Here is a 26,722-nt window from a genome sequence, read left to right on the forward strand (position 1 = left end):
GTTAAAATTTAAAAAAAGTCGTTCGTCCTATCAGTTCTACATTCCTTTAACCACGTTGTCAAGTTAAAGTCCACGATTTATGTGTCAGGTAGACCATATTTACAACCCATTATGTTAACGATGGAAAATTTAAATGGATCATACGGGTTGCACTTTGAAATTACAGTTATTTCTTAAAACACGCCTCTTTTGGGGAGATCTTGAATATTCATAGAAAATTAATTTTGTTTACATACTGGTTCCCAGCTGCTATACTCTCTGTGTTCCATCTCACAGAGACATAACTTGGGAATGTTACCAGTAAATAAACATGTGCAGATTGTTTACATTGAAATCTGTGGTAACCTTTCATTCGAGGTAGGAGTAGGTAAGAAAATTAGTGTTAGTTTAAACTCCGAGAAGTTCAGGGCATATAAACGTTGAAAATATGCCGCATAGTCCATTTATTTTGAATTTTGAAAAACACTGAGGTGCATATGAACTTTCAATTCTAGGATAAGATTTTTTTCAAAACTTCATGGTAAAAGTGGTACAGTTTTAGCCGTTTAATGAGTTCCTATGGGGAATTGTATTGTCAATATTTACAGAAATGCAACCTACACTACCATTCACAGTACCAAATGCAGTGTAATGCGACTTTAAAAAGGCAAAGAGAGTAGCCGAAATAGCTTACCAACTCACATTTAAATGCGTTTTAGTGCTCCGCATATCCTGCATAGTGATACAGGAAGGGAATTTCTTCTTTGACAAGAGCGTAATTTGTGCATGGTAGACCACTTGATCCTCAAATTCACGTGTCCGTAAAAAGACAGAACAATGACATAAATAGTATGGTGATTTCATGGACACACAAGTACAAATGACACTGGTCTGAATGATTAAGATTATTACTAATAACCAGCTGTCAGAGAACAATTAAATATTTCCCTCATTTACAAAAACAAAAATCAAAATAATTGGTAGAAGGAATTCATTTTTAACGATTTTGACACACTAGTAGTCCTTATTCAAGCCGAAAAAAATGTTTTCGTCTAATTTGATCATGGTCACATGTTTGCTGAAGTTATTATTTAAAATAAAAGGAGGAAGGAAGACATAAATGTAACCAAAATAAAACGAGTTGTAAAAGTTATTATATTTTTTCAACAAAAAGTGTACAATTGTATTTGTAGACTGACGTTTTGTATGATCGCATCGTCCAAATAATTACTCCAATAGAGATTGTGTACAGGCAATAACTTCATGTATTCAGACACAACAATTTTAATCATATATCGGCTTATACATCCAAACCGCTAGATTGTTTTAATACATTTCCTTTCAATGGCATCCAATTAATTTTTTTTAGCATTCAGATTGGTGTCAAAGCGCTTCAACATGCAATTCTACAGTGTTTGCCTGGTAAGTTGGTTATACGCATGCATATATAAATGTAAAATATATTAAAGCACACTTAACACTGATCACATGTACTTCGGGTACATGTTTTACATTCACAAATGAAAAAGTATAAAGTGTAAATACTCGAATACTTAAAGCGTCAATCAAATTTAGATAAAAATAATATTGCTTGAAATTATCAAACGAAAAGTGTTCAAAAGATCACAATGTCCAGAAATATTTGACTATTCTAACAAAATAGACATGCAAAGATTAAATACAGCTTATAACATGTAGCTAATATCATGAATATCATGACATGTAAAGCAATGTGTTGGTGTTACACCTTTTCCTTTTACATGTTATCTTTATATATTCTAGTAGTGTGCCGCAATAGTATGACAATTAATAAAAAATACATTTGTAGTAAGGGTACCAACAGGACAACTGCTAACTTAAACCTGGAGTTTACTGACTAGAATTTTGTTTAAAAGGTTCAAAAATATATGCAAGTCCGTATGCTTGTCGATGAGTATAACATATGCGACAGTAGTTAAGCGGTGTTCAAATTCCGTACAAAAGTTAAAATTAAATAGACAGATTAAATAACAACATAAACTGGGTGAATAATATCAACTTAAAAATAGAAACGCGACTGGACTGATCGACACCGTTATTCTTGTTCAATAGCTTCCTTGTAAGTAATAATACTAGATCAAGGAATTTGCGATACAATCTATGGAACAATGTATCAACTGGCAGATACATACTCCATAAGAGGGCGCTGCTGGAATGATGGAGTGAACCCAGAAAGAAAGTATGTAATCTTTCATACTATAAGGACACGCAAGATACAAAGAGGACATACAAAACTCCTAGTAAAACTACACAGTAAGGTGAAGCATAACTCTACCAATTATTTCAGATGACTTTTTAGGTGCTCCGGAAGTTGTAGTTCTTCCTCTACATGTAGTAACTGTCGTGTACCCCATGCGAGTAAAATCCCATTGACAATGTTGACCGACTTTTAAGTATTTATCAGCTGGAACATTATATAATCTGTATGCAGGCACTAAAATGTGATACTTATATATGAGATAGCTGCGTTCAACATAGTCAACAAGCTTCGAACTAATGTATGTGAGGACCTCCTTTACAAATGTATATATCGTAATGGAAAATTAGAGAATAACATAATTAAAGGTAGCTTATTTTCAATCTCATTGAGAAACAGCGGCGTGAGGTTTGACAAAACGTATGAACAAAACAAAGAGCACAGCTGGTTTGTATAGGAAAGCTTATTGTGTTTTGAAAAAAATCGTAGTCCTCCGCAAAATTATAATTAAAAAAATGTCAATTAAGCAAACATTAGTATTGATGGTATCAGTTTTGGAGAATTGTTTCCTTGAATAAGAGTGATTCTTTTTTTACGAAATATGACGCATTCTTTCCCGGAACAAAATTGTTACATTTTAAGTAAATAGTTTTGTATTATGATTAAATATAGAAATATTGTGTTAACTGCAATGAAAAAAAAACCATCTGTTAACTGATATAACTAACGTAAACTTAACTTTTTTTCAGATTTTGTTTTTATACAAGACATCTGAAGCTATTTATAGTTTTCGGTGTCCTGTTCAAGCACACTGGAAACACAGATCAGAGGCGACCTGTGATTCTTGGGATAAATACTTTTGCGTGTATGATCAAAATAAAAACAACTTCAGTGAATTCTGTAGAGACAATCCTGATTTTGAAGCACCTGGTAATGTACTAATTTTTATTATCTAATGAATATATTACGTACGATGGAAGGTATCACGATAACAATAGGAAAAATGAAAAGATAACTCCTTTTACTTTACATTTGTTGTTCCTAATATATCGATATCGACTAACAGAGCAGTTTTATATACAAATTTAGCAAATCAATGAACTGAAGGAAACTTTTAAGTAGAAAACACGTGTATAGCTGAATACTGTTAATGAGCTAATGTGTATGTCAATTAAAATAAGAATTCGTATGTTCTCCCATTATATTTACTTATATGTGCAACGTATTGTGAAAACTATTCTGTTTGTAACTATATGTTTCTTTATAGGACTAAAACTTACAATTTCCGGTTCAATTCAAGGAGTTGTTTGTGACAATGATTTTTACCAACCAAATAAATTTTGGTCGTCAGGAAACAGTCGCTGTGCTTTTAAAAAGTCAATCTGCAGCGATGAAGGACAATTGCTATTTAATAATGGTACAACGGAAGATGACCGGCTTTGCCGCTGTGATTATACGAAAGGTTATGATTTTATAGTTAGGCCACAACATGAATGTTATTGTATACCATCCGAAGAAGATTGTTCCTGTTATAATAAGAAATGTTCCGTTAATGACATTCTATCACCAGGTATGTTCATTGGCACTCACACTGCATCTTCCGATCTCTACATACATCTTTGTCAAGCTATTAATTTAGCTTTAGTTTTACATTTTTGTATTTGTTTATCAATTTCAATACTAGAAAAAGGTCAAACTATTATACTTTTTTGACGAAACGCGCGTCTGGCGTACTAAATTATAATCCTGGTACCTTTGATAATTATTGGCCTCCCAGATACAAATAATTGTTATCAAATATTGTAATCATGTTTGTATTATCTTCAATACCATTGCGAACAAACGAACAACAAATATACTGTAACAAACAACGACCACTCAATTACAGGCACAGAGTTGAGGTGTCCACTCTCCTATTACTTAGAATAATAAATGAACAAACTACACATATCAGTTGAAAACAGTTCAGCACATATCAAACTCTTTTAGTACCAAAAAGACACAAAGTATCGATTTGAATGCACAAAAGGTAGTGAAGGCTATTAAATTGTGAATATCAATAGTATGCGTACGAAAGCTTTGAACATTTTCGTGATGGTCACGATTACTATCAGATTATACAATCAATCTTCTCGTATTGTGTTTCTTTATAAGAGTAAAAAAAGTATAATAGTTTGACCTTTTTCTAGTGTTGACTACTGGGCTGGTGATACCCTCGGTGACGAAACGTCCACCAGCAGTGGCACCAACCCAGTGGTGTAAATTGTTATCAAAGGTACCAGGATAATAATTTAGTACGCCAGACGCGCGTTCCGTCTACACAACACTCATCAGTGACGCTCATATCAAAATATGTATAAAGCCAAACAAGTACAAAGTTGAAGAGCATTGAGGATCCTAAATTCCAAAAAGTTGTGCAAAATACGGCTAAGGTAATCTATGCCTGGAATAAGAAAATCCTTAGTTTTTCGAAAATTTCAAAGTTTGGTAAACAGAAAATTTATAAAAATGACCACATTATTGATATTTATGTCAACACCGAAGTGTTGACTACTGGGCTGGTGATACCCTCGGGGACGAAACGTCCACAAGCAGTGGCATCGATCCAGTGGTGTAAATAGTTATCAAAGGTACCAGGATTATAATTTAGTACGCCAGACGCGCGTTTCGTCTACAAAAGACTCATCAGTGACGCTCATATCAAAATATTTATAAAGCCAAACAAGTACAAAGTTGAAAAGCCTTGAGAATCCAAAATTTCAAAAAGTTGTGCCAGATACGGCTAAGGTAATCTATGCCTGGAATAAGAAAATCCTTAGTTTTTCAAAAATTTCAAAGTTTGGTAAACAGGAAATTTATAAAAAAAAAAACAACACATTATTGATATTCATGTCAACACCGAAGTATTGACTACTGGGCTGGTGATACCCTCGGGGACGAAACGTCCACCAGCAGTAGCATCGAACCAGTGGTGTAAATAGTTATCAAAGGTACCAGGATTATAATTTAGTACGCCAGACGCGCGTTTCGTCTACACAAGACTCATCAGTGACGCTCATATCAAAATATGTATAAAGCCAAACAAGTACAAAGTTGAAGAGCATTGAGGATCCACAATTCCAAAAAATTGTGCCAAATACGGCTAAGGTAATCTATGCCTGGAATAAGGAAATCCTTAGTTTTTCGAAAATTTCCACATTATTGATATTCATGTCAACACCGAAGTGTTGACTACTGGGCTGGTGATACCCTCGGGGACGAAACGTCCACTAGCAGTGGCATCGACCCAGTGGTGTAAATAGTTATCAAAGTTATCAGGATTATAATTTAGTACGTTAGACGCACGTTTCGTCTACACAAGACTCATCAGTGACGCTCATATCAAAATATTTATAAAGCCAAACAAGTACAAAATTGAAGAGCCTTGAGAATCCAAAATTCCAAAAAGTTGTGCCAGATACGGCTAAGGTAATCTATACCTGGAATAAGAAAATCCTTAGTTTTTCGAAACTTTCAAAGTTTGGTAAACAGAAAATTTCTAAAAATGACCACACTATTGATATTCATGTCAACACCGAAGTGTTGACTACTGGGCTGGTGATACCCTCGGGGACGAAACGTCCACAAGCAGTGGCATCGATCCAGTGGTGTAAATAGTTATCAAAGGTACCAGGATTATAATTTAGTACGCCAGACGCGCGTTTCGTCTACACAAGACTCATCAGTGACGCTCATATCAAAATATTTATAAAGCTAAACAAGTACAAAGTTGAAAAGCCTTGAGAATCCAAAATTTCAAAAAGTTGTGCCAGATACGGCTAAGGTAATCTATGCCTGGAATAGGAAAATCCTTAGTTTTTCAAAACTTTCAAAGTTTGGTAAACAGGAAATTTATAAAAAAAAAACACATTATTGATATTCATGTCAACACCGAAGTATTGACTACTGGGCTGGTGATACCCTCGGGGACGAAACGTCCACCAGCAGTGGCATCGAACCAATGGTGTAAATAGTTATCAAAGGTACCAGGATTATAATTTAGTACGCCAGACGCGCGTTTCGTCTACACAAGACTCATCAGTGACGCTCATATCAAAATATGTATAAAGCCAAACAAGTACAAAGTTGAAGAGCATTGAGGATCCACAATTCCAAAAAATTGTGCCAAATACGGCTAAGGTAATCTATGCCTGGAATAAGAAAATCCTTAGTTTTTCGAAAATTTCCACATTATTGATATTCATGTCAACACCGAAGTGTTGACTACTGGGCTGGTGATACCCTCGGTGACGAAACGTCCACCAGCAGTGGCATCAACCCAGTGGTGTAAATTGTTATCAAAGGTACCAGGATTATAATTTAGTACACCAGACGCGCGTTCCGTCTACACAAAACTCATCAGTGACGCTCATATCAAAATATGTATAAAGCCAAACAAGTACAAAGTTGAAGAGCATTGAGGATCCTAAATTCCAAAAAGTTGTGCAAAATACGGCTAAGGTAATCTATGCCTGGAATAAGAAAATCCTTAGTTTTTCGAAAATTTCAAAGTTTGGTAAACAGAAAATTTATAAAAATGACCACATTAATGATATTCATGTCAACACCGAAGTGTTGACTACTGGGCTGGTGATACCCTCGGGGACGAAACGTCCACTAGCAGTAGCATCGACCCAGTGGTGACTACTGGGCTGGTGATACCCTCGGGGACGAAACGTCCACCAGCAGTGGCATCAACCCCGTGGTGTAAATAGTTATCAAAGGTACCAGGATTCTAATTTAGTACGCCAGACGCGCGTTTCGTCTACACAAGACAAATGCTAGCATGTCGCATCGATTTATTTCAAACTTTTCAGTTTGAAAAAATAAGAAAATGTTAAAGTATTCGATTGACAACTTTTACACTAGTCTATAATGTTGAATGCCGACAATTATCCAGATTGAACTTGTTTTATTCACTTCGTTAAGATTGGTTAATTAGTCATGTTTTAATAGAAATAATTATATTGGCTTCCTTGCCATAATATATAAAGAATCTTACTCTTTTTAGTCCAATATTTTCTAAGAAATTATTAATTTTGATAAAGATTTTTTTATGAATTATGTATCATTCCAAATACATGTAATATTCTTTTTATGTATTATATCCAGTATTTTATATTCCAGATTATGAGTGCATTGATAGAAAAACGTGGGAACCCAACTCTAATTGTGATTCAATTGATATTATAGGGTAAGTGTTGCATGCAAATTTTACATGAAAAAAACAATTTTTCTAGCACAATTGTCTCTAATATGAAAAAAATGTAACATGTTCTACTCATTATAATAAAAGTGCCCATTTACAAAAAGTTACGTTGGATGTATTTTATTTTCTTTTATCTTTAAAGTTAGTAATTTAACTCTACGACTTTGTATTTCAAAATAGATAAGATAAAAACCTTGCAGGATGGTCACACCATATACAAGTCTCTCCCGCAGATTGTTCAATTAAGAGTTAGATGGTTCTTTTTGTAAATTCATTGGAGTGTAAAAGCGTTGACCGATGTATATTTTGGATGAAGCGTGGAATTTTCTTCACCAATGGTAACTGGTCGGGATCTTGTTTCCCAGCCTTTGTGTGAAGACTGGCAATTAGATGTTCCGTTTTCGGGATAAAAGATTTCTGTAACTGACGTGTTTTAAACGATAAAAAAACAAAAATATTGAGTTTATCTTGAACTTTTCTAACAGACCAGAAATAAGTATATCCAATATCGCACATTACTTTTTTTTTTTTGGAAGCATATATAGTCACAGTCTCAGTTGTATAACCTACGTCGTGTTTTTACTATTAAGATTTTTAAATCGTCTCTTTAATGTTCGATTTTTTCTGTTGATTGTTTTAATTTCAAGATTGTTATAGTTCTATACACATAACAGATTGATATAATCAATTTTACATCATATTAATACTGATGAACGATATCTGTTATCCGAAATATTTAACATTTGACCATTTGATTTTTACGTTTTGGTGAAGTTGTATGATTTGTTATACGTGATCATTGGGGTTTGTTTTGTATAATAATATGGATTGGCATTTCCAAGAAAATAAATGTTATTTTAATACAAGTATTGGTGTGCAGTTCATGTGGCGAGCCGGTAAACTAAAGATTTCAAAATAATATATATTATGTACATCTAAAAATGTTGCATGTTGCAATACTAAAAAAAAATATTTCTTGAAATGTATTTGTTGCATTTTTTTCTTTTCTTCTTTTGTTGTTTTTGTGTATATATAATACGATATTGAACAATTGCTAATACAACAAATTGCTTGTAGCACCAGATACAGGATGGCGTAAAAATAAACATTTATAGGTTATCGTACGGCTTTCACTTATATTTCATTTTTATAACTTTATTTGTGTATTTTAGGTTTTAGATTTCATTTCCTTTATTAAAGAAAAAAAATATCAAAAAATTAGTTCAATTATAGAACACGACAGTTTCAATATAGAACATTAAAAATTGATGACATATTTTAACATCCAAATTGAATTGAATTCGTATTACTCTTAATATATTTAAGAATGGCCACTTCAGGTATAGAATGTTACTTAGATCCCAAAAGAACAAAAAAGAGTTCCTCTAGATCTATGGTGACTTTATTTTCTTTTGGTTTATTTTCAACCTACTTCATACCACTTTGCTAGTGCGGAATGGAGGAAGAGAAACATAAATAGCATTATAAATACAATTATATTTTATGCATTCTTCTTCTTCTGCTTTCCCTTTGATATATTAGACAAAAGATGGTTCGAAAATTCTGATTTTGTAGATAAAGAATAAAAAGTTTAGAAATAAAACGTATTACACACTAAAGAGTAAACAAACTGATAAAGATATTCAAATATGTGGTGATCATGTACCATATACATGATATAGTATTGTGTCGTCAACAGAATCATTCGGTTATACTACATCGCTATTCTTGTTTTTTATTAGTTTAAGATGACTCCTTTGTTTTTGTCAACTGTAAGTGTTATATTATATTTAGCCTTAATTTTTTGCAAATATGCAATTGTCATGACAGTCAATTTTCAGTTCTATTATGTTTCGTTTGGCTTTTACTTATTGCATTGAGTATAAGAGGTCAAGTTGGACTTTTAGTCAATAAGCAGTCTTTCTTTTTCCGGTTTTTCCTCTCATACAACGTTTTACAAGCCTTTTATCATTGATATAATAAACGTATTGAATTACAATTAGCATGAATTATATAACAACACGACTGCGTGTTGCATATCTTAACGACATTTACAATGATATATTGGAACGAACTGTGCGCCTCTTCTTGTCGACCTATTTCTATTTTGATATCAAGCTCTGTACTAATTGAATCACGTCATTGTGTTATTGTAAGTTGGTAATGTTTTGTATTCTTGTCTTTCAGTTTTCTAATTTTTTTTTGTCAATTTGCCTTTTTGTGTTTCTTTGTGACATATTTGTTTATTTGTATAATGATTAAGATTATAACAAAATCTTGACTGCTGTAACCCAAGTTTTGACATTTTTATCTATGGTGTCTGTTCATACCGTGCGAGGTTTAGCTAGCTATAACACCAGGTTCAATCAAATATTTTCTACAGAGGGAAATGTTTGTACCACGTAAGGAAAATAACAGTTGTTATCCATTCGTTTGAAGTGATTGAGCTCTTAATTTTGCAATTTGATTTGGTTCTTTCCATTTGAATTTTCCTCGGAGTTATGTATTTTTACTTTTTCATTTTGCATACTCATAATTTCAGATCCGTCATGTTGAAGTATATGTACGTTCTTTTAATTCTTACATTCTACATCTTTTTGAGTTGTTTATATGTGATATGACAGTAGATTTTATGACTTTGGAAACAAAAGCTTGTTTTCACATCAGAGTGCAAAATAACCGAACTGTGCTAGAGAATTTTTTCTTTGCTAGGTTGTAGGTCAGATTTTGATAGCATCAACTGATCATTGTGAGTTCAGATTACTATTAATAACCGATAATATTTTGAATGTGCCTTATTTTTACCAATAAAGCCGTTCATGGAACAATATTGGTGTCATAATTGTGTGTAAGGTTATCAATGATACTAATAACGATTTTTTGGGAGAGAATGCTAAACAAATTGTATTATCTCTCGTCCTTTGATGTTTTTATGTCACCTGCAGTAGTCGTTTAACTTTTTATGCATTTTTAGATTGCCTGGACATATCGAAGCACCATCGACTGTTGTCCCATGGTTGGAAACTTATGTACCAGGTATGTTGATGGCATACTTACTTAGTTTTATATCGTTTTGCGTAAATGTCAATTGGAAATACTTATTCTACAATGTCTAATTTTATTTGGTTTGTTTACGTTATAAAATTGCTACAAACATCCATTCATCCCTATTACATTTCGAATGATTATCAATGCTATCGTACCAATGAAGTCACGTCTTTTTTGTTTTATATTCATTTGACGTGGCGCCGTGTTATTTTGCTATTTTTATTTTTCGTTTTGCTTATGTGATTTATGTATATAAGATTGAGAATGGGAAATGTGTCAAAGAGAAAACAACCTGACCCTAGAAAAAATCAACAACAGAAGGTCACCAAAAGGTCTTCAATGTAGCGGGAAATTCCTGCACCCAGGGGCGTCCCTCAGTTGGCCCCTAAACAAAAATATATATGCCTTGTTGATTTAAATATGTACTTGTTCCTCCCGGCGTTGTACCCATGTGTTGTATGCATTTTAGTAAATTCTTGTATTCTTGTCTTTTATCTTTAGAATTTTCTTTGTCTATATCAGATTCTCTTTTTTTTTTCTTTGTTACATATTTATTTGTTTTTATAGTGAGTAAGATTATAACACAATGTTGACTTATGTATCCCATTTTTTTACACTTTTACCTTTTATGTCTATTTGTTTTGTTCACACATCGTTGCTAATATATTTGAATTTTATGGGACTATCATTCAAGTAGAAGGTTAAGCTCGCTTTATAACCAGGTTCAATCCACCATTGTCTACTTAAGACAATGCGTGTATCAAGTCAGGAATATGACGAAAGGTATGTTTGAGTTTTTGATTATTGTATTTTTTTCCCTCGGACTCCGGAATTTTTGTGATTTTACTTTTTTCAAAGGAAATTTTACGTAGTCCCTTTTACACATTCCGATGCATTTTCTTGACTTACCATCATCAAGAATAATTAAGAATGTGCATAAAAAACCAGGCATGTTAAAACACGCAGAAAGATTAAAGATGAATAAATCGGATATAAAAAGAAAAGCTATAATGTACTTACGCTATTTTTGCATTACAACTGGTCCAATATGGTTTTGAGACAAAAGACAAATGTTTACGCTTCCTTATCAGCTCTACGGTCCAGGTCGACAGTTGATCAACATATTAAATAAACAGGTGTCTCATTTTAACATATAGCGGTTTTGGTGGTATAAGTTTACCATGTTTTGAATATTATATTTTCATTTTCCCTAAAATAACTTCAAGTTTCGTTTATTTCATGGGTAAAGCCATCTCCGTTGTCGGCTTTATTCCGCCAGTGTCCAATTCCACTTTCCCTGTTTGAGTTTTTGCTTATGATAGATTTTTTGGTTTTTTTTTTTGTTTACTTACACAATGCTATTAACATAATGGAACTGTATGGAACTGTCATACAAGTGTGAGGTCTAGCTAGCTATAAAACAAGGTTAGATGCATCATTGTGTAAGTCGATAAAAAAATGTGTACCATTTCGAGAATATTACGTTTTTTTACGTCTGTACAGTTGCTCATCATTTGCAATGTAAACACAACATTAATAAAATGTTGATAAAAATGTGTACGTAAAACAATGTAAACAGTTATGAACTTGGTTTTGATGTTATATTTGTTATTCTTGTGGGATTTTGTCTGATGCTTGGTCCGTTTTTGTGTGTGTTACATTTTAGTATTGTGTCGTTGTTCTCCTCTTATATTTAATGCGTTTCCCTCGGTTTTAGTTTGTTACCCTGATTTTGTTTTTTGTCCATGAATTTATGAGTTTTGAACAGCGGTATACTACTGTTGCCTTTATTTATGAACAACACACAACATATACAAAATCATACTTGTTTTAGTGTTTTTTGTCATATGCATATAGTTTATAATGCATAATGTTATTTATAAAAGTCGGTACATGTATTGTCTAGTTGTGACTTATATACATATGTTAGGCTATGCTTAAAACCTCTTGTTGACGTACCAGTTTACTTTGGTTACAACGGTGACATTCTGCTCGTTATACCAATTAAATGAGTTGAAGGGTCACATTGTGTTTTATCATCATCACAGCTTTTTGTCAATGAAAAATATATTGACCTATTAAAACATATTTTAAGAATAATACTCTGAGAATTATTTCATATCATTTAATTAAAGTCAATTCAATTAACGGTTACATATCAATCAGACATAGTTAGAAATGGCGTTGTATGATCTAATAATTCAAATTTGGATGATTTGTTTTAAACATATATATATATGTAGCAATGTGTAGTGTTGTGTTCTTTCACCATCTGGAGAAAGTATGATGAAATAGTTTATATTGTGTCACATTTGAATTTGCAATCTTTATTTTTTGTTATTAAAAGATCATCAAGTATTTAAATTCCCTTTTGTATTACATTTTCAGTGAAATACGGTACTGAAAATTATAGACAGAAAGCATGGATTGCAATTTTATTGCTTGTCTTGTTACCAATGAGTGAGTTATTTGAATGTGCAACGAAATACATGTATTTATCCTTTTATTCATTTATTTATTTAAAAATGTATTGTAAATATAAGGTTGGTGAATGTCTTTCTGAAAAACAATACCGATTTAACATAGTATAATTTATATAACAGTTTACTGTAGAAACAAGTAGATGTTGTATGATTGCAGCCGAAATGAGCGATAATGTTTTTTTTCAACAGTGTAAGCGTCTCCTGTTCTGCATATATTACATACTATGCAAATCTACATATCATCAAAACTTAGCAATCAGCAATAGGACAAAAAAGATACAATTTTAGATGAAACGACTTTACTTCTATCTTTAGACCTAACTTCGAAAATAAGTTCATCAATCGATAAACTTGCAATTAAACAGTGTCACAGTCTTTCCAATATACATATATGTGTAGGTATTGAACCTATACATTAGCAACGTGGGAAACATTATTGGTATGTATAAATACATTTTATTCATTCATCTTGATTCCGTGATTGAATCTGAATTCCTCCCATATTAAATATCTTACTACTTGATTAATCTCTGTTTTTTTTATAATTCTTCTTTTTTCAGTTATTATATTGATTGTTTGGATTCTGACTTCGAAGTATTTTCCATTTAAGTTGAAACTACACTTAACAGGTTTGTACCATAAATAAATTCGATAGGCATTTGAATATAAAAGTTTTGAGTGTTTCAGTTCGTTCAGTTTACCTTTTTTTTAAATTGTTATTTGGATGGAGAGTTGTCTCATTGACACTCACACCACATCTTCCTATATCTAATCAAGCAGTCTAAGTAGATAATAATAATATGTATAACGACATGGTTTTCAATTTACACTAACACATCTCAAGTGTGTGTTTTTTTTTTTTTTTTTCTTATATCAAGAAATCTTTTTCTGATCGATTATATATCGTAGTAAACTGACGGGTTTTGACAACGCAATACTAGCTCATTCTTTATTATTCCAATACCCAAATAGGCAATTAATGTAAAATATATTCATGAAATGTTTACACTTAAGTTTTATCAATTACCTAAATGTCCGACAAAAAAGTTTGCAGTTCGAAAGTGGAACTGATGACGTCATTTTTAAAATTCAAATCGTGCTTGCACAAAAACCCTGGTTTTCCCCTATTCAATGGGTGTGTCACTTTGGCGACAATTACTGAGATCACCCCTAGTTTCTTGGTGGGGTTCGTGTTGTTTATTCTTTAGTTTTCTATGTTGTGTCGTGTGTGCTGTTGTTTGTTTGTGCTTTTCATTTTTAGCCATGGCGTTGTCAGTTTGTTTTAGATTTATGAGTTTGACTGTTCCTTTGGTATCTTTCGTCCCTCTTTTACTGCCTGCAACCAACACCATACTAATGTTCAGCAAGGTCAACAATCCTGTAAGAGTTGTTTTGAGTTCTTGCTTATGCCTTATAATATGTATCTTCCCCGTGCATTACAGTGTGTTTTAGCAATTAAGTGATTACAACTTGAGTGCTTTAAATGGGTTTTTTTCTGCAGTCGATTCTTCGGCTTTTGTTGTATACGGGAAACATTTTGGGCATGAATATGCCTGCCATAGCATTCGTCCACTTGATTTGCAGTCGAAGTTGCAGTCGTAAACATGTTCGGCATATAACGTTGCAAATCACAATTGATTGACTTTGCGTTGACACTCCATATTGCTGTGGTCATTGGTGGTCGGCAACAAATTCCGTCTGCCTTTACCGTTGTTGTTGGGATAAATAAAAGACGTGTTTCTGACGTAAAATTGTCTGAAAACAACACGTTCACGTATTCCGGTCTGCAATATTGTTATGGCCAGATAAGATGTTCATTCCTTAGTCGCGCCAACATGGCGGTGCAACATTTTTGTAATGATTCAAATGTTGTTGTTTTTATTTGAAATATTATGCTAGGAAAACAACCTTTAAAAATCATTTATTGTGTTCAAATTTTCGGTTTAAGAAGTTCGTTCGATTTCAGTAATCTGATAATTGTGTTCAATAACTTCATCCCAGGCATAGTTTACCTTAGCCGTATTTTGAACAACTTTTTGGAATTTTGAATCCTCAATGCTCAACTTTGTACTTGTTTGGCTTTATAAATATTTTTATATGAGCGTCACTGATGAATCTTGTGTAGACGAAACGCGCGTCTGGCGTACTAAATTATAATCCTGGTACCTTTGATAACTATTCATATACGTCAGATATTGGATTTTTCTAATCATAATTCAGTATGATAAGTATATATAAGTTCATGATTTGGTAAGAACTCAAAAATTGTCTGTCGCGTTTCTAATCTCAGAATATATCTATAGTGTATAGTGTGTACAAGAATTACGCTCATATTCCTAACTCCCAACATTGTCGAGTGGCAAACATAATCCTGAGATAAAAAAAACCTCATAATTTCTACTAAAGTCCACAAACACAAATTTCTGCAAGATAAGCACATCTACATATTATGTCTTTACTATCTACATAGTTTCATGATAATCTGATGTGTGGTTTTTTGAGGATTGTGATGACTAACTGTTGCAGAAGTATGCATTTGATGAGGCCAATAGGTGCAAAGGGACATATATTCTGGAAAAAATTGGAATCACAATGTCCCATTCTGTATTGTGGATCAAAAGGAATTGCGACAACAAGTACAGGACTGATAGACTGATAGACTGACTGAATTGTAAATGCAAATAATTGCATGAGGTAAACAACTCATGCTGTTTTATGCATCATAGCGTTAAGATATGAAAACAGAAAACTGCATTGTGTTTCCATTTATAAACGTTACAAATGCTTTTTTGACATTTTTAGGCTCATTAACACTTGCGAAAGTTCAACCAACAAGTAAAATCACATATTTTTAATCATTAAGATTAATTTGGATAATTGTTTGAAAACACATTTTCATTCAAAGCCTATTCAATCTTTAAAATACGCATGTAAGTCAATTTCAAAAAGGCATGCCAATAGTTTGGGATGGCTTGGTGTTCCTGAAGATAACATAAAATGTTATATAAACATGCAAAAATAACTCCCTAATGTGTAAACAGATGATAAATTATACATATCCCCCTTCAACTCAATCAGTCAGAACCACAGTCCTATCCTTTTCCCTCAATTTGTTTTGTCGTGAGCAACATTTAGAATAATGAAAACAGTATCTATAAACCGATCTGAGACGACACATCTCGTTTTTAGTGGACTTTTTATTTACTATTTACATAAACGAACAGATTTAAATAATTAAAACCCAGTTCCATTCATCTGTATCATTTCAGCGTTGATGTTGATAGATATACACAATGACAAATTGGGTCCATTTTTACATTAATTACCTATTTGCAAGTTTTAGTTACTTCAATATCTTACACTAGATTTGGATAAAAAGAAAACTGTATGCATATTTGTTGGTGAAAATAAATCACTGGGAGTTGTCATCCCACCAGAAAAGTTCATCGACGGAAACAAATTATAATTTATCTGGACTTTTAAAAATGTTTATGTAAAGCTTTAAGTAAAAACTTTATCTTTAAGACTTGAACATATATCAAGTTTACTCAATGGTGTCACGATAGCTCAGTAGCATGGGTTCAAATCCCGGCGAGGGATGAACAAAACATTTGCGAAAGCAAATTTACAGATCTAACATTGTTGGGGTAATTTTAAGACGAGTGAAATATATATAAATATATATGTAAGTTTAAAAAAAAAAAAAAAAAAGAGAAGACATTTAGACATTGTAAATAGTATCTCGGTCTGTTCTTGTGCTTTGTTGTGTTATGTGAACTTGGTGATATGTTATTTGAATATGTTCCTGAATCAATACTATGCATAGCAACACAGTAAATGTTTATTTTCTTTTAACATGATTCGTTTTAAAAATATTTAGCCATGTCTGTGGCATATGTTTTAATGGAAATCGATCAAAAACAACGGATACATGCTAATTATTGGTAAAACAAACGATCTAATAGAAAAAAAATCATTTTGTTACAGAATAATACAAATATTGTTTGCTAAAACCGTTTAATCACATTGAGTTGATATTATTTCATGTATATTGAACCTGTTGTTGTTTTTTTGCAGGTTTACCAAACACACCAATAGAAGACAGAATTACTAATTTAGAAAATACTCAAGTGCAAATGCCGACCCTTGTGCAAGGTACATGCTTGAAATATAAATCAAAATACTTCGCAAAAGGTCTTACATTTATCTGTGGAAAAGTAGCATACTAATTTTACATTATGTTTGGTATTATATTAATGCAGATGTCAGGTACGAAAATAGTTTAACAATTTATAAGAAAAACAAAATTTGGAGTCAGCTGAATCCTACCTCCACTGCAGGATTTTACGCTGCGATTAATTTCGGCTGTTATCTGTTCTGTGGTCAGGTTGTTATCTCTTTGGCATATTGACCATTTTCACTCTCAATTCTAACCATAAAGATAGTTCCAAAGGCTAAAATTGTCAATTGACCCAATAAAGAATTATTGCTTTTGATAGTCAATTCTGATATTTTTTCATATATTTTTGATAATTTTAACAAAAATCTTCTCCTCTTAAACTACTGGTTAAAATGTATTCGGGTACTTCATAAATTGTGTACCGTAAAAACTTATTGAAGACATCTTGATTTTGTCATGACTTTTTACACTTTGAGGTGTCAGACAACCAATTTACTCCCTCCAATTTAGAACGCAGTCTTACATTGTACTCCGACACGAAATAGGGGTGTTGGTGTCATTGCTACTTGAATTAACCAACTACAATGTAATGTGTAGAAATTACACATTTGTTGAAAGAGAAATATAACTAAATCTTTTTGAACCAAAATGTACTTGTTTATGAGTTTTCATGACCATTTGAGGGATTATTGCGCTCATTGTATACTTATTTATGATTTCCAAAAAACAAGTGTTTTTTATAAGTGCTTGTCTTTCGAAAGGCATTTCTTATTTAGAAGACTTTAAACATTGGTTTAAAATTTGACATGTAGAAGGATGATACATATTCAAATCAGAATTACCCTAGTTTCTAGGAACTTCAAGTTAAACTTTAAACTTTAAAAAAAATATTTAGACAGCTGCGGTAATCGAAAATTGAAACAGTTAGAAATATGACATTTGTTATCCTTTTATTTGATATGTTTGAGCTTTTGATTTTGCTATTTGACTTTTCGTCAATAATTTTCCTCGAAATTCGGTAATTTTGTTATTTACTTTTTGCAATATTTGGTTGAATAAACAGGGATTTTAAATTGATGATCAGACACCTTTACGAACTTAAAAATTGATTAATTGATTGATTGAAGGTTAATTGGCTGATTAATGAATTTGGTAATACATTGATTGATAGATTGGTTGATTCATTTATGTTTGTTCATTCTAAACTTATTCATTTATATTTATATATAAATATATATAGATGTATATGTAAGTTTTTAAAATAAAAAAAAAGAGAAGACATTTAGACATTGCAAACATTAGCTCGGTCTATTCTTGTGCTTTGTTGTGTTATGTGAACTTGGCAATATGTTATTTGAATATATCCCTGAATCACTATTATGCAGCATTGTATAACACAGTAAATGTTTATTTTCTTTTAACATGATTCGTTTTAACAACATTTAGCGTTTCGCTTTGTCTGTGGCATATGTTTTACTGGAAATCGAGCAAAACACTACGGCAGATACGTACTAATTATTGGTATAACAAACAATCTAATAAAATTTTTATATTGTTACAGAATAATAAAAATGATGTTTGCTAAAACCGTAGAATCACAGTGAGTTGATATTTCATGTATCTTGAACATGCTGTTTGTTTTGTTGCAGGTTTACCAAACACAGAAATAGAAGACAGAATTACAAATTTAGAAAATACTCAAGTACAACTGCCGACCCTTGTGCAAGGTACATGCTTGAAATATAAATCAAAATACTTTGCAAAGGGTCTAACATTTATCTGTGGAAAAGTAGCATACTAATTATACATAATATATCTTTGATATTACATTCATGCAGATGTCAGGTACGAAATAGTTTAATAATTTTTATTAAAAAAAAAATTTTTTTTTGGGCCAGCTGAATCCTACATTTTCCGCTGCGATAAAGGCCAATTGATTAATTTCGGTTGTTATCTGTTCTTTGTTCTGGTTTTTGTCTCTTTGACATACTCCCCATTTTATTTCGCAATTTTAACCCTGCAAACTAAAATAGTCAATAATCGGCTTTTTTTTATATTTATTTGTAATTTTTATAACAATTTTCTCCTCTTAATCTACTGGTTCAAATTAAACAAACTTGGCCTTAATATTTTCAGGTGATTTTTTTTTTAATTTCCGAAGAAAGAAATTACGAGAAAATTATGTCGATTCTTGTAAATATCTTGAATATAATAATAGATGAAACTCAAGATTAATTGTAAAATCAACATTGTTCACCAAAGTAAGCTCTACAAATAAGTCAACATACTCACAATTGTCAATTGACCCCTTCTGGAATTATTGCTTTTTTATTAAAAGTAAAGTTTCGGTTTTTTTTCAATTTTACATAATCTTTTCCTCTGCAACACAAGGGCCAAATTCATAATTCATGTAGAAAACTCTATATATCCTGACGTCACAATATACTTTCATAGTAATTTCTTAAACACAACGCCAATATGACCTTGAAAAACTTACCAATCGACTCAATGAACTACAATGCATTATGGGCTACTACGAGTTTACTACCACTCGAAAACACGTGGAGTTAGTGGAAAAAATGTCAACTAATATATAGTGTCTGGGACTCTCAAAAAACATGTTTTTATTCTGCAAATATGTTTATTTTAAAATACATAACATAATCTTTAATTTGTATGCTCAGATTAAAAAAGTATTGTTTACGAGCTTCACTTTTCAACTTTCTTTTACGCCTTGTAAAAGCAGTCGAACAGATATGTTTCTCCATTGGTATACATTGTACCTATGCAAAAGTTACAAGGCGTGAACTCGTGAAATTTCAGATGAAGCCGTGACCACTTTCAGGTTTGAAACTATTTTGAGCTGTTTTAAACCTGTATAGTTTCATTCCAAAATCATTTCTGCCTGAAAAAACACAAAAACTTGCACTGAAAGACTTCCATCTGTACCAGATTTGTAAACTAAATATCAGGACCTGAAGTTAAAGTAAGAACATCATAATAATTAGTATGCTTAACATAAGTTTTATAAAAAGCAGGGAAGATGGGCAGCTTTACATATTTCGCATAGTTTTGTCCATCGATAAAGTCCGTCTGTTGCTAAATCTATACTATAGATATACCTCAGAGGTATTTTTATCGTTTGGCTGCTGTCCTATTGACGTATATGTGTAATATCTCCAATTATTTAAATCCTCTGGTTCATAGTGGTCACAAATTATCTATCATATTTTTTTTCTAAAACGTGCTTTGTTTATAGGTATAAGACATCTTTCCATCCAAGACACAATCTGGTCGAGTAAGCAATCATAGGTTCAAAGCTGAAAAGTAAACTATTAAGGGACCAAAAATTACAAGACTTAGTGTAAAAAAATAAAAAAATAAAATAATGGCCTAATATTAAACACAAAAAGAGAAAAAACTTATACAATAAATAAAAAAAAATATGATTTTGTTCACATAACATATCAAAGTTCCAACCTTGTTGCACATAAACATGCATAATATCATTTATGATTTTATTAAGGTGGGCAAATGGCCCTAGTCCGTAAATTTAAAAAAAAAGATCAATATCTCCGTTAAAAAAAAACTTTGTGATTAAGCTGTTAATTTTCTCCTTGATAATATTTATGTACGTTTCGGCAACAAAGTTTATTTACAGGTTGTAGATATCCCCATCGGCAATAATTATGCCCCTTTCAGGGCAGACTTGTTTTTGTACTGTTATGAATCAGAGTGTATGATTAAATTATTAAAGACCCGTCGACATTGCATTTAATTGATAAATTCAATAACACTTACCGTTATATTGATGATACTTTTGAATAATCAAGACTTTTCTCAATATACTGCTGAAATTTACCCCAATGAACTTATTTTATATAAATCAAATGTATACGGTAATAACTGTCCTTTCTTGGATTTGGATATTTCGGTTTTAAACGGGAAACTCCACACTAAAATTTACTAAAAAAAGGACGATGTTTCGTTCCCAATTGTTAATTTTCAATTTTTAGATGGTGATGTTCCTTTGGCACCATCTTACGGTGATTATATTTCACAGCTCGTTCGCTATGCCCGTGTCTGTTGTGACGTTTTTGATTTTAACGAACGCAATCTATGTATTACTGGTAAATTATTAAACCAGGGATATCGTTACCATAAAGTACTTTAAACCTTTACTAAATTTTTTCATAGATATAAAGATTTGGTTTTGAAGTTTTGAAGTTTGTTTGTACTTGTGGACATTTTTTTGAAACGGGATAGCATATCCTCATTTTTACGGAAATGTTGTTAACCGTGCCAGGAAAGTAAGAAATGATCCTTTTAAACTTATCGCTCCTTTAAATAAACATATTCTAAGAGGTAATTAACTCAACACTGTAAAAGATCATTGCATATTGTTTTATTGGTATAAATATTGATTTTGTTATTAGTAAATTCAAGGCAAACTAAATATTACTAGTATGTAATATACATATACACATTCATGGATCTACAATCTGTCGATACCTGTAACTCCGCCACATTATTTATGTGCCTGTCCCAAGTTAGGAGCCTGTAATGCAGTGGTTGTCGTTTGTTTATATGTTACATATTTGTTTTTCGTTTATTTTTTTTCATACAAATAAGGCCGTTAGTTTTCTCGTTTGAATTGTTTTTCATAATTTGTCATATCGTAGCCTTTTATAGCTGACAATGCAGTTTGGGCTTTGCTCATTGTTGAAGGCCGTACTGGGATCTATAGTTTTCAATGTCTGTGTCATTTTGGTCTCTTTGGGATAGTTGTCTCATTGGCAATCATACCACATCTTCTTTTTTATATTTGCAAAAAAAAAAAATTGAAACTACAGTTGCTTGCTTTGCTACCTTCAGAACAGTTTGAAAGTCCCAAAGTTTTACACTAGTAATTTTGGGGCCCTTTATAGCTTGTTGTTCGGTGTGAGCCAAGGCTCCGTGTAGAAGGCCGTACACTGACCTATAATGGTTTACTTTTTTTTAAATTGTTATTTGGATGGAGAGTTGTCTCATTGGCACTCACACCACATCTTCCTATATCTATATATGTCAAACATCAATACTTATAGAACTTGTTTACACTGTCAGACATGAATTTAAAAAGGTTCTGTGTAGTTTTGATGACATATGATAGATTGTATAGGCTTTGTGCATGTTCTGTACCTGTCAAATTCTCAATATGAAAATACAACTTTAGTGTTCTAAAGACGCCAGTAAATATTTCATAATGCAAAACTGTATTTTCTGAAAGATATTTGTACACAAAAATAAGGAGATGTGCTATAATTGCTAATAGAACAACTATCTATGAAGTGGATGCAAGTAATGATAGACAACGTAATGCCTCCAACAATAAGAAAAACCCGTACCGTATAATTAACCATCAATGGCACCGATTGATGATAACACGTTGTTATGCTTAGAGACAAATGAATGAACACATTCTTATCCTCGAATTAATCATATAATAAATATAGATTACTATTTAATCATAAAAGACATTACACACTACCATATACCAGATACAAAACAAGTTTTCGTCGTTGATGATTTTATCGGAAAGTATGACGTCCATTATCACTGTACTATTATGCATATTTTAGGGGCCAGCTGAAGGACACCTACGGGTGCGGGAATTCTCGCTACATTGAAGACCCATTGGTTGACTTCGGCTGTTGTTTGCTCTATGGTCGGGTGGTTGTCGCTTTGACATATTCACCATTTCCTTTCTCAATTTTATTTACATTATCATTACAAATTTTGTGAACACTTAGAAAATTTAGTGACCCCGTCATGCAGATATTTGACAAACTCTAAGATTTCGCCTTTTTGTACGAACACGAAATTCAAGGATTACACATCTTTTTTTTTTAAATATATATATACGAAAGTTGCGGCCCTCATAAATATTAGCACGTACCGGTTGTTATCGAAGGCTAACTTTACAATTTGTTTACAAGTTTGTCTCATATATAATTGTGTTTTCCGTTGTTGTTTTGTTGCTGTCTGATGGATGAATGCCTCCAATCTCTGAGTCATCATCAAAATATTAATAACTATATATCGGGTTATTCAAACACTTATTTCTCCGCAAAGAAACAACTCTTCGTTAATCTGATCATAAAACGAATGCTTTTTATCACGAACTATAAATGTGGGTTCATAAAATAAAACACTTAGCGAAATTGTTAATCCCGCATTGCACGAAAAATGTGTGGTATTTCAGAAAATTGTTCGTGTTCTTTGTTAATTGTAAACACGTAGTAGTCCATCATGCATTGTTACTCTTTAATGATTGGTCAAAAGCTAAGGTAAATAAAAATTGCTTAACACGTAAATAAACAATAACATGTGCGAGGACATATTAAGTATGCTTATTCATGTATTTCCATATAAGGTAGTGTTCGATCCCGACCTGTTTAAATGAGAGCTAATTGTAAACAGCAAGAATGTTCAGAAAAGTAGAATCAACAAACATGTCACATTCCCTAAACAGATAATTTTGTCATTAATTCTATTGTTGTCTATAATTTGTGTCCTTTGTTCAATATGCATATACCCCAAGGGGAGCGACGCATGCTCTTATGAGGCTCTCATTCTAAGAGTAATTCTTGCATCAGTGGTATTTGTATTTGGCCTGAATATTCATGAAATCTTTGCAACTGGATGTCATGTAATAAAAACATTATAGATAAATAAACTTCTTCTTTTCAGATCATTAATCATTTAAGTTGTCTGATATTAAGGCTTCTGTACATCTAGAGTGACACTATGGAGATATTAAAATGCACGGTTTTTATTTTTATTATATTGATTACAGATTTTCAAACTGAAACACTTCAAGACTGGACCAGCAAACTTGCTAAATTTGTGATTACAACAGCTACACAGTACATATACAAATGCATCCAGGAAAACAACGTGATTTTAATAGTAGGACCAACAGGTTCTGGTAAATCGGCAAATGCGTATCATGTAGCATTCAGATTAAAGGAAGAGAGTGGTTATACAGTCATTCCTACCAGACAATCAACAGACATTACACACTACCATATACCAGATACAAAACAAGTTTTCGTCGTTGATGATTTTATCGGAAAGTATGCCGTTGATGAAATGGATGCAGGATTATGGGAACAAAATTGGTCATTACTCAAAAAGATTTTAAGCGATAACACAAAACTTATTCTTACAATTAGAACATATGTTTGGCAACCAGAAAGGTATAAAGACTTAAGTATGAGTGCTTTTACGTGTGATTTATTATCTGACGAGATAGGTTTAGCACTGACAGAGAGATGGAGTATATGTAAGTCTTATTTAAACCAAGCTGATATGGAAGGTTTAAAAGACGAAACGGTTTTGATGTACAGTTTCTTGCCAGCTTTATGCGCGTCATATGCATCCACGAACAACATTTCAAGTGAACGCTATTTTACAGTTCCTTTTCAGATTGTTGAGGACGAAATACATAACTTTAAGATTAAATCACAAGTAAGTTATGTTGCATTGGCTATTCTTGCTATCAAGCAGACGATTTCGATGAATTCATTTTCTATAGACAACCATGAATATGATGAATTGTTCCAGGATGTTTTCCATGAATCGACTTTTCTTCTATATCCATCGAAAAGTCTTCTAAGGTCTTCATTGGTTGCTTTAACTGGAACATACGTAAAAGAAGCTGTTGATTGCTTCATGCTTACCAATGAAACGTTGCAAAATATCGTCCTTCGTTGCATTTCAAAATTGTTAATGCAATCAGTAATTAAGCATTGCAAAAGTCAAGTAGTTTTAAACCAGATTCGGTTAGACTGTTTTATCGAAGAACACGATGTCTTAACTATTGAGGTTTCGAACGAGAACGAAGATACATATTTTCGGCGACTTGCTGGCGAAGTAGGTGGAGAAAGTAATACAGCTATTTTTGAAAATGAGCAAAACAAATTTCCTGAATTCAGGCTGAAGTTTGTCAAATACATGACAAAATATGTCTCACGCGATTATCTGACGAAAAAAAAAGAAAGTATTCCAGTTCTGCACGTTGTGTCTGCCCTAGGATACTATGATTACACTGTTTTTTTCATACAAGATACTCACATGGTAAATAAAAAGGACAGTAATGGCAACATACCTTTACATATTGCATGCATGAAAGGACATATGAAAATTGTAAAACTTCTCGTCGAAAACAAATCTTTCATTGACATTGCGAACAAAGAAGGATTGAAGCCATTTTATTATGCGTGTGAAAATGGTTATACACAAGTCGCCAAGTACTTACTACACCATTCGTCTAGTTCGATAAATGTAAATGAGAAATATAAGAAAAGGAACAATGGAAGTGTTTTACACATAGCTAGCGCAAAAAGTTTCATGGAGCTTGTGAATTTACTGCTTAAATTTAAGGCAGATGCAAATATACAAGATGCAAAAGGGTGTACACCGTTACATTTAGCTAGTAACATTACTGTAGTACGGGCTTTACTTAATTCTAAAGCAAATATCAATGCAGTAGATTTTTTTGGCGAAAGTCCTTTATATCATGCCTGTAGTGAATATGGTGAAAATCAAGAAGGAATTCTTCAACTCCTTATTAAAAACAATGCAAGTGTCAATCAGAAAACAATTACAGGATTCACACCTCTTCATTCTGCTTGTCAATCTGGACGTATTTGCGTTGTGAAAATGCTTTTAAAGAACGGTGCGAATATAAACAGTTCCAAACCAGACACTGTACCATTACACGAGGCATGCAAAGTTGGCAATGTGGATGTTATCAAGATATTAATTGCATCCAAGGCGTCAGTTAACCACCAGTCCAAAGATGGCTCAACTCCCCTCCATGAAGCATGCTCAAATTGTCATATTGAAGCTGTCAAATTGCTATTAGATAGTAAAGCTAATGTCAATGCGATAAATGCATATGGCTGGACGGCACTTTTCCTTGTTTGCTCTGAGGGTTTTCGTGAAATAGTTCTTATATTACTGAAACGCGGAGCAAATCCAAATATAATTGATAAAGATAAAGTAAGCCCATTGATTGCTGCTTGCAAGGAAAATCATACAGAGGTGGTTGATATATTGTTGAATTCAAAGGCAAATGTTAATCACTGCGATAAAGACAATTGTTCTTCTCTTTTTAATGCTTGTAAAACCGGGGATATAGATTTGGTTAGGGTATTGTTACGATACTCTGCTGACATAAATTTGGCAGATAAAGATATGATAACACCTCTCCATGCAGCGTGCATGAGTAACAATAATACAAAGTTAGTTCTGAAATTAGTAGAAAGTAATGCGAATGTAAACATTGCAGACAAAACTGGACAGACACCGCTATTTAAATCAATTTGCAATGGATATACTGACATCGTAGACATTCTTCTTCGCCATGGAGCATCTGTTGATATTCGTGATAAATCCGGGATTTCCCCCTTAGCTATTGCAGAAATAAAGGGACATACAACCATAGTTGATATATTAAGGCAATTCAAACATGACAATCACATTGTTTGAGAATAATTAAT

General features: G+C 32.5%; 1 protein-coding gene across 1 annotated transcript; it reads left to right on the forward strand.

The window, feature by feature from the left end:
• Positions 1 to 1,352: 1,352 nt before the first annotated feature.
• LOC143042222 (uncharacterized) lies at positions 1,353 to 25,700 on the forward strand. The gene is made up of 11 exons (XM_076214483.1): positions 1,353 to 1,401; positions 2,965 to 3,145; positions 3,483 to 3,785; positions 7,382 to 7,448; positions 9,206 to 9,235; positions 10,438 to 10,499; positions 12,900 to 12,971; positions 13,555 to 13,623; positions 17,072 to 17,149; positions 18,824 to 18,901; positions 24,013 to 25,700. Exons 1-5 carry the CDS (start codon positions 1,378 to 1,380, stop codon positions 9,213 to 9,215), a joined length of 585 nt encoding a protein of 194 aa, XP_076070598.1. The 5' UTR covers positions 1,353 to 1,377; the 3' UTR covers positions 9,216 to 9,235; positions 10,438 to 10,499; positions 12,900 to 12,971; positions 13,555 to 13,623; positions 17,072 to 17,149; positions 18,824 to 18,901; positions 24,013 to 25,700.
• Positions 25,701 to 26,722: the final 1,022 nt, after the last annotated feature.

Source organism: Mytilus galloprovincialis, chromosome 8 (assembly GCF_965363235.1).
Source record: "Mytilus galloprovincialis chromosome 8, xbMytGall1.hap1.1, whole genome shotgun sequence".
NCBI lineage: Eukaryota > Metazoa > Mollusca > Bivalvia > Mytilida > Mytilidae > Mytilus > Mytilus galloprovincialis.

Coding starts and splice junctions, on each gene's coding strand:
- LOC143042222 (XM_076214483.1), top strand. CDS start 1,378: ATGCAATTCTACAGTGTTTGCCTG. Junction 1,402..2,964: donor AATTCTACAGTGTTTGCCTG/GTAAGTTGGTTA, acceptor ACTTTTTTTCAG/ATTTTGTTTTTATACAAGAC. Junction 3,786..7,381: donor TAATGACATTCTATCACCAG/GTATGTTCATTG, acceptor TTTATATTCCAG/ATTATGAGTGCATTGATAGA.